The 10,341-nt window shown below is 33.4% G+C and overlaps 1 protein-coding gene across 1 annotated transcript in view; it reads right to left on the bottom strand.

Moving 5' to 3' along the window:
• The window catches only part of LOC134702052 (sodium/glucose cotransporter 4-like), a 28,208-nt gene extending 22,040 nt beyond the window's left edge, over window positions 1–6,168 (bottom strand). Inside the window, exons 1-6 of the mRNA XM_063563150.1 lie at window positions 6,091–6,168; window positions 5,281–5,352; window positions 3,720–3,824; window positions 3,023–3,082; window positions 1,420–1,524; window positions 904–1,009 (exon numbers count right to left, since the gene is read on the bottom strand). Coding sequence (XP_063419220.1) covers window positions 904–1,009; window positions 1,420–1,524; window positions 3,023–3,082; window positions 3,720–3,824; window positions 5,281–5,352; window positions 6,091–6,168 — 526 coding nt within the window. The remainder of the gene's footprint in view (window positions 1–903; window positions 1,010–1,419; window positions 1,525–3,022; window positions 3,083–3,719; window positions 3,825–5,280; window positions 5,353–6,090) is intronic.
• Between the last annotated feature and the right edge of the window lie 4,173 nt (window positions 6,169–10,341).

A 10,341-nucleotide genomic window follows, 5' to 3' on the forward strand; every position in this document is an offset into this window, starting at 1 on the left:
AAATTACTTTAAAGATTTAAAATTTCGACTTAGGAAATATTTAGGACGTCCTAACATAAGATTCGTCTGAGAGAGCTTCGAGACACAACTTAAGAGTGTCCAAAGTCGATCCTAAGTCCATCCTAAAATCGGTCTTATCTTAAAAGCTTTGACTTAGGACGAATCTTAGGATACCTTCGAGAACACCACCCCAGATTCGTTTTGGGTTTTCAAACGATTTATAAAAATTATAGATCGGCGAACATTATCTAGTACACAATAACATTTCTTAAAGCTTGTTTTAAATTCATTTTTATATTATTTAAATACTCCTATAATTATTTTTTTAAAACACAAATTAATAATATAAAAATGTTGTGTCGTTAAATATATATATATAAAAGTAAAAAATAATTTTCACAGAGTGTCCACCATGCACTTGCAGTGCACAATTATTAAAATAGCAGAAAAGAATGATATACAAACGGATGAAAATCATATATTTGTTACTTGTATATTAAAATGATATATAACAACAAACCAGTGTTTACTCTCGGACTATTATTATATTAGTATTATATTCCCATTTATACTGATTTGTATCACTACAATATAATAGTTATAACGGTGCGGTTGTCATTTATTCATCATCCACACACGAAATTGTCTCAGAAAAAATATTTATCTGTACATAAACCTCAGTTTCAGGTATAGGAATGTGATCTTTTTCTGTGACATGTGGCTTAACCACCCACAAGAACTTGCAGTCATCCGATGTTCAGTACTTAAGTACTTTGATTCTTTTCAAAGGATATGGACTCGCACCAACTGTTTTGGTAACCAATCAAATTGCACAATTAGCGGTGTATTTCTCTTCAAGTAAAGCAATTATTTATATCAGTCAAACGATTCAATGTATCTTACCAACAATAGTAAAAACAGCTGTCACAGCTAGTATGATAACAACACAGAGGTACATGTTCCATTTTAGTATGTGTCTGAGAAATATTGCTCCTGAGTATATCTCTGCCTGCAGTAATTAAAAGAAATATTTTGTCTTTTTATCATTTTTGATTGTTCAAAATATAATCACAAATATAGGCATTAATTTACCGTCATATTCAAATAAAATGCATTGTTTATTTTAACCTCATTTGACTCTGAGGCTCATGGATATCATATATGCAAATTATATTGTAATCCATATTGTATCTAATCTAAATGCTCTTTATAGGTTCCATAATTTAGAGAGAAAAAATATTAATATCCTATAATTCTATTCTGCTATTGTCGTAATTTTAGCTTTCACATTCATCCTTTCCGTCATTCCAATTCCATTTTTGTGTGATTGATTTATTGCTGCTCTACAAATACTTCATTGGATTTTCATAACCCGAAATATTTACACCCATCTTAGACTTAGAAACTACTTATACCTACAGAAATGTTGAAAAATATATATCCAATAAGAGCAAAGAATGAGCTGTACATTCGAATACGTGTTCCACCAAATCTCTTCCTGAGGTATTCTGGCATAGTAAATGCCTGTAATTCAATTGTCATATTAATTTTAATAAAAACTATCAATCTTTCTGTGTGGATGCTAAGAAGTATTTTTTTTTATTTTTTGTTCAGCAGAGATGTATATAAATGCAAACCAAGGTAGGGTTTAAATAACGAACTGCGATCGAGTTGCTTAGTTTACATAAACTTCTAAACACACTTATAAACAATTACAGGCTTGTTAGGCCAGACGAGCGTTTTGTATGCACAATTAAATTTATGGCAATTTGATCAAAATGAAAATATTACATCAGCCTTCAATGGCTGTCCATTCTACAGACGTAAAACAAAGACAACGAACAGCGAACTTCTCCAGGTTAATATATAGATAAAAGAAGATGTGGTGTGAGTGCCAATGAGACAACTCTCCATCCAAATAACAATATAGCCTTTTTACAATACCGTAGCATTACTGACAGTATAGACAGTATAGATTCGTAAGTTAGAATTAAAATCATTATGATTCATTTCCCATCACATCTGTCTTTCAGTGTCACATTTCCCCAACTGGCGGCTGTTTACTCAGTCATAGAGCTCTCACAAATGACCGATTATCTAATGGGTTAACGATGTCGTAGTTCTCGACACTTCTTAATTTTCTGTAGGTAATCTGACGATTTTTTGTGACGAACTTCTAAGTGATATATTCCTAACATGTATTCAATTCAACTATTGTCCGTGGTATGGTATATAACAAACTCTTTTTCTTTACACTTCAGAAGCGATGGAATTGTTGTCTCTGAGTTTGGCTTCTCTGTATTTTTATCTTTCTATATTTGTCTTAACACTCTATGCAATTTATATTACATTTTGTTTATTTCGGTATATAAATTTATGTGTACCGCGCGTGTTAGACTTGTGTTTTGTCACTGTTGTAAATGCATATTACTTTTTGTAATTTTTGGTATATTTTGTTTTTGGATAAGTTTTCACGAAAACAACAGTATGGAAATCGGCTTAATTCTTTGATTTTGAACGGTCACTAGAAAATATGAGTATCTTGTATGTTTTGCATTGAAAAGAACCAACTTACTTCGCTTGATACATACACCGGTACAAAGATCCAACCAAGAGCTATCAGTTTAAACACTGCCTGGATGTACTTACTCCACTTGATACATACACCGGTACAAAGATCCAATCCCAGAGCTATCAGTTTAAACACTGCCTGGATGTACTTACTCCACTCGATACATACACCGGTACAAAGATCCAATCCCAGAGCTATCAGTTTAAACACTGCCTGGATGTACTTACTCCACTTGATACATACACCGGTACAAAGATCCAATCCAAGAGCTATCAGTTTAAACACTGCCTGGATGTACTTACTCCACTCGATACATACACCGGTACAAAGATCCAACCCAGAGCTATCAGTATAAACACTGCCTGGATGTACTTACTCCACTTGATACATACACCGGTACAAAGATCCAACCCAGAGCTATCAGTATAAACACTGCCTGGATGTACTTACTCCACTTGATACATACACCGGTACAAAGATCCAACCCAGAGTTATTAGTATAAACACTGCCTGTTTGTAAAAAAATAATAATATATTGACACAAATGTACAAGGACACGAAAAAGCTAAACAAACAAACAAACAAAAAAACAACATTTTATTTATGCTGCAGAATTGTAGTGGCTTAAGGAGAATTTCAAAGTATTTTTTCTCTAAACAAAAATGTTATATTTACTATCAAGAAAACATAGTAAATTTGTAAACAACAGAAGGTCTGACATTTCACAAATGCAGATAAAAAATACTGACGTATATTTTTAAACGCAATCAAGGATATATACGAGCCAAATTCTATGAGAGTATATATAATTCTATATAGGCTCGTCTTCAAGACATCTTGTAGTTATAGTACAGATTTGAGGAAGAAAATTTATCACTTACCATTATATTCTCCACGAAAAACGATGCCACTTATTACCCATTTTCCACACTATATACTTTATTAATACTTTAAATGACAAACCAATATTTTGAGGATTTCCCATTTACTTGAACACTGTTTTTGTCCTGCAAAAGCACGTTCTTTTCCATGTCTAAATCAATACATTATATATGCGACCGACAGGGGGTGGTGGGGTGCATTTTGCCGGTCACGCGAACTATGTTCATTCATATGAAATTTACTGTAATTCAAAATCAAATCTTACATGCCATTCATATATAGTCACAGCCAACCCAGAAGCAGCAGCTGTCCCAGCTAAACCAATGAACATTGGAGCTCCAATATTACTAGCATAAATTGATGCACCAACCTGAAATAGGTTTTGTCCTTTCACAATCTTACTAAGGACTATTGGTAATGTAATTGTTCGTACACCAAAATGAAAATGACGTTACGTATTAATTTAATTTCTATTTTTTAGAACGTTTTTAAAAAACCAATCACAACCTTTTGGTTTCGAAAATATTACCCAGAAAGGATTAGATTCTGAAGTATATTGGAACTAGGTAATAATATATATAATGTATATTATACGTGCATACTAACACTGATGTCGCGGTATTAACAAAGTACGATACAATTTACACGACATCACTGAAGCTCTGTTCATAAGATGCGGTATGATTGCCGATGAGACAAGTTGAACACTTCACCAGAGACCAAATGAAATAAATTAACATCTATTATAGGTCACCGTATATCCTTCAACAATGAGCAAAATTCATACCAAATAGTTAGCTATAAAACGCCCCCGAAATGAAAAATGTAAAACTAACGGCCTGATTTATGTACAAAATAATGATCGAAAAACATATATGACATACAGGCGGGGTAAAACTTTTGTGTGACAATTGTTAATCATACGCGTTCATTTTTACAATGAGCCAATATTTCATACAATAAATTGAAACCCTGACACACAGTATACAAGTTATTCAATATCGTAATTTCTACTTCACTACACATTATTCTAATACATTTGTCTTTATTACTATGAGAGATTTGTTAAACGTATTACATTACTGCATTAAACATTGGTATTCCAAGCTCAAGAATACAATATCAAATACCAAATACATCGAATAAACAGTTACTAAGAGTTTATTGATTGATTTGTGGTTGCTTAACTACTGTCCAGTGATTGATTTGTCATAGATGTTTGAGACGAAAACAATAAATACAATATTAACCCTGTACATGTATAATAAAATTTGGACTGCCAGTGGAAGATGATGGTTTATCGTATCGGAAAAGAAATTATGCCGTGCAACAGGCCACCTATGAACCAAACAAAGTTGTTGCAAGGGTTCTAAGCGTGCACAGAGCGTGACATTCACTTTACACGAATACAGAACAGACGTGGATGTGTACTTTTACATCCCGCATACATGTAGCTCACTTTGACAAAGGTTTTACTGCCGGTCGAAAAAAATATCTAAGTGACCATATTGTTATTACCAAGGCAGTCCTTAGTTGAAAAATTGAACAAAGCAAATGAACGACAACAAATGGGATTGTGTTATCTGAGATGGTTTGAAAAACCAAATTACATCACCAATACTATAATAGACCAATTGCTTCTTTATAGCAATACTTATAGTAAAACTTACAGAACAAAAACATGTTAAATTAACTTTTTAGCTGTTTGCCTTTTGGCTGATTCACATTTTCATCGATCAGTATTAATGCAATGTGTATGTAGCTTTATAACGGTCGAGAGGGAAAGAATTCTAAATATGCACATTTTGCTCGTCTAAAATACTTACTGGTATCCAGTGCATCGATTTCCCCGCCAAAAAGTAGCCAGTAACATTTCCACGATTCGGACGAAATGTGGACTATAAAATGGAATAACTCTTATACATGTAACTACATATATTTTATAAAAATAACGCTTTATAAATTTGGTGTGTCGAACCACTGTAATGAATGTAAGTTCATTAGGAACTCTTCAAACAAAACAATTGAAAGCAAATGATGTGTAAATACTAAATTTAATGAATTATAAAATAAATGACGAATGGCCAAACACCTCTTCATATATGTAAGGTCTTCTTTGTCTTTGGGAGTTTGAACTATTTTTCGCTTATTTCTATTATTTTTATCTTTCACTGCTAATCTACAATTTTTAGTATAATAAGTATTGTAACATTTTACTATTTATTCGAATATTTTCGCTGAACTAGTGCACATTTTTGTTAAGGGACCAACCCGATCCCGGTGCGGTATTTACTTGCTGTGTTGAAGACTCATTGGTGTTATTCGGCTGTTTTCTGCTCTTTGGTAGAGTTGTTCTCTGTTTGGCCCATTCTCCGTTTCTTTTCTTAAATTCATTTCTGTACGTATTCCATAATTGTGAAGTAATACACATTTTGTGCGGAAAGTAGCAACTGAAAAATAGCTACGATTGCAATTTTGAATCTCTCATTTCAGAAACATACTCCGTTCAGTCATTTTATGAGAGAACTGCTTTACTAAGCATTGTTTGTGTACTTTAAATGTTTGCATATAAGACGTTGACAAAACTAAGCAATATTATTTTCACAAAAAAATAAATATGGATTATGTTTATTTACCCATAAACCAACTGCCAAAACAATTCCAAAATACACGGCAATGGTGACATAGTCTTCCGTTGCTAACGTGTCCACCATATTTGGATCGTTTTAAGTAGGGGATATCTATATATAGATTGTGATAAGGAACTATAGGTCTAGACAAATAATGCCATGTATATCATATAAGTAGTGTCACAGGTACATGTAATGCCATGTTTATCATATAAGTAGTGTCACAGGTACAAATAATGCCATATATATCATATAAGTAGTGTCACAGGTACAAATAATGCCATGTATATCATATAAGTAGAGTCACAGGTACAAATAATGTCATGTATATCATATAAGTAGTGTCACAGGTACAAATAATGTCATGTATATCATATAAGTAGTGTCACAGGTACATATAATGCCATGTATATCATATAAGTAGTGTCACAGGTACAAATAATGCCATGTATATCATATAAGTAGTGTCACAGGTACATACATGTATATCATATAAGTAGTGTCACAGGTACAAATAATGCCATGTATATCATATAAGTAGTGTCACAGGTACATACATGTAAGTGACAGTTTAATATTCGACAATTAAAATGATTACCTTCGTGCGCGATATCGAAACTGTAACTAATAATAATAATAATAATAATAATTAATTAATAATAATAATAATAATACTAATAATACTAATAATAATAATAATAATAATAATAATACTAATAATACTAATAATAATAATAATAATAATAATAATAATAATAATAATACTATTAATAATAATAATAATAATTAAAAAATAATAATAATAATAACAATAATAATAATAATAATAATAATTCTTTATTTAAAGAGGGTTACACAGTTAGCTGTAAAGGCTAAACTTCCCTGAGGCCCTCATGAAATACAATGACATATAACAAATTGGTGTGTTTCATAATCAAAAAGCGTTACATCCTATGAATGAAAGGAGATGTGTGATATAAGCCAACCTGTTCCTTTCGGAGATTATTAAAGCGAACATGTATGATGAAAACAGTAAATCGCTATGACACAGAGGTTATATCAAAGTTCGACAAGTCTTCTGACGTACAAGAGATACCAATGATATCTGAGACATCATCAAATTATCCGTATCCAAATAGAATGAATTTAGTCTCCTTGACTCTTGTGAGATAAGAGCATGCTGTTGATATGTTGATAGCAATATGATTTAGGACAATGATATAATTGCAGAAAGACTGGCTATTGAATAGTTATTTTACCTTATTGCCATCAGTATATAATATGCCATAAGTTTATACTTTACGATGTGTATTTCTCACAAACATGTTTAACCCGCCGCATTTTTGCGCCTGTCCCAAGTCAGGAGCCTCTGGCCTTTGTTAGTCTTGTATTATTTAAATTTTAGTTTCTTGAGTACAATTTGGAAATTAGTATGGCGTTCATTATCACTGAACTAGTATATATTTGTTGAGGGGCCAGCTGAAGGACGCCTCCGGGTGCGGGAATTTCTCGCTACATTGAAGACCTGTTGGTGACCTTCTGCTGTTGTGTTTTTTTATTTTGGTCGGGTTGTTGTCTCTTTGACACATTCCCCATTTCCATTCTCAATTTTATTCTGTATAACATTACTATATTTGAACCTGACTGTGTTTTTGCTTAGTTGCAATTTGGTATTCAAATGAAGAATATTAAACAGTTTAGATAAATGGAAAGAGACTTAATCTAACGAAACGCAAATATAACACATATGAACAATTATAAATACAGGTCGGATATTTTTTATTTCAAAAATAAGTATGTGTTTTGTGCATGTATGTGAAGTTAGCAGCCGGTTCGTTATTCGTTATTCGATATTCAATATCCAATCGGCTGCTAGCAGCCGGTTTGATATTCAAAATTTAATGAAAAAAATTATACTTGATAACATAAAAAGCATGATTTTCATATTTAAAAAGACTGATAAAATACGTAGAAAATCGTTAAATGAACTTTTCAAGCTGTCGTAATTTCTCGTCGTAATTTCTCGTTGTCCTCGAATATAAACCCTTTTTCATGTTACATATTTGTCTTTATGTAATATAGAGTTTTGTCAATAAAACGACTTCAAAGATGTACTTTTGTGTATAATATTTCTTAAGACAAAAAGAAAAACCCATAACTCTAGAAATATTTATAACTATAAATAGAAATATATATGGAAAGCCAAAAAAACAAAAACAAATCAGTCGAAAAATGTCAAAATTTTAGGACAAAGGGCACAGGGTAATGGTGAGAGCCCCCTGATCTCTCAATCTTTCTAATATTTGACAGACATTTAGTCAATAGGTAGATACAAACGTGAATAAAAGGAATTTGGGTACACTTCCTGTCTTCTATGTTTACGGAGCGCCCAAAGTGCCAGTTGGATATTCAAAATATATAGCGAAAACCTACCCGAGACCGCTTAAATGAGGTTGAGACCCCCCGGGTCTTTCAATGTCCATAAAATTCAACCAAATCATTGACTCTGTATATATAAAGGTTGTATTAGATGGATTTACCAGATTAACGTCATCTTCCATATCTACGGAGGGCTAAGATTGTCACTTTTCCGTCGAAAAATGTCAAAATTTTAGGACAAAGGGCACAGGGTAATGGTGAGAGCCCCCTGATCTCTCAATCTTTCTAATATTTGACAGACATTTAGTCAATAGGTAGATACAAACGTGAATAAAAGGAATTTGGGTACACTTCCTGTCTTCTATGTTTACGGAGCGCCCAAAGTGCCAGTTGGATATTCAAAATATATAGCGAAAACCTACCCGAGACCGCTTAAATGAGGTTGAGACCCCCCGGGTCTTTCAATGTCCATAAAATTCAACCAAATCATTGACTCTGTATATATAAAGGTTGTATTAGATGGATTTACCAGATTAACGTCATCTTCCATATCTACGGAGGGCTAAGATTGTCACTTTTCCGTCGAAAAATGTCAAAATTTTAGGACAAAGGGCACAGGGTAATGGTGAGAGCCCCCTGATCTCTCAATCTTTCTAATATTTGACAGACATTTAGTCAATAGGTAGATACAAACGTGAATAAAAGGAATTTGGGTACACTTCCTGTCTTCTATGTTTACGGAGCGCCCAAAGTGCCAGTTGGATATTCAAAATATATAGCGAAAACCTACCCGAGACCGCTTAAATGAGGTTGAGACCCCCCGGGTCTTTCAATGTCCATAAAATTCAACCAAATCATTGACTCTGTATATATAAAGGTTGTATTAGATGGATTTACCAGATTAACGTCATCTTCCATATCTACGGAGGGCTAAGATTGTCACTTTTCCGTCGAAAAATGTCAAAATTTTAGGACAAAGGGCACAGGGTAATGGTGAGAGCCCCCTGATCTCTCAATCTTTCTAATATTTGACAGACATTTAGTCAATAGGTAGATACAAACGTGAATAAAAGGAATTTGGGTACACTTCCTGTCTTCTATGTTTACGGAGCGCCCAAAGTGCCAGTTGGATATTCAAAATATATAGCGAAAACCTACCCGAGACCGCTTAAATGAGGTTGAGACCCCCCGGGTCTTTCAATGTCCATAAAATTCAACCAAATCATTGACTCTGTATATATAAAGGTTGTATTAGATGGATTTACCAGATTAACGTCATCTTCCATATCTACGGAGGGCTAAGATTGTCACTTTTCCGTCGAAAAATGTCAAAATTTTAGGACAAAGGGCACAGGGTAATGGTGAGAGCCCCCTGATCTCTCAATCTTTCTAATATTTGACAGACATTTAGTCAATAGGTAGATACAAACGTGAATAAAAGGAATTTGGGTACACTTCCTGTCTTCTATGTTTACGGAGCGCCCAAAGTGCCAGTTGGATATTCAAAATATATAGCGAAAACCTACCCGAGACCGCTTAAATGAGGTTGAGACCCCCCGGGTCTTTCAATGTCCATAAAATTCAACCAAATCATTGACTCTGTATATATAAAGGTTGTATTAGATGGATTTACCAGATTAACGTCATCTTCCATATCTACGGAGGGCTAAGATTGTCACTTTTCCGTCGAAAAATGTCAAAATTTTAGGACAAAGGGCACAGGGTAATGGTGAGAGCCCCCTGATCTCTCAATCTTTCTAATATTTGACAGACATTTAGTCAATAGGTAGATACAAACGTGAATAAAAGGAATTTGGGTACACTTCCTGTCTTCTATGTTTACGGAGCGCCCAAAGTGCCAGTTGGATATTCAAAATA

This window comes from Mytilus trossulus, unplaced genomic scaffold (genome assembly GCF_036588685.1).
Source record: "Mytilus trossulus isolate FHL-02 unplaced genomic scaffold, PNRI_Mtr1.1.1.hap1 h1tg000380l__unscaffolded, whole genome shotgun sequence".
Taxonomy (NCBI): Eukaryota; Metazoa; Mollusca; class Bivalvia; order Mytilida; family Mytilidae; genus Mytilus; species Mytilus trossulus.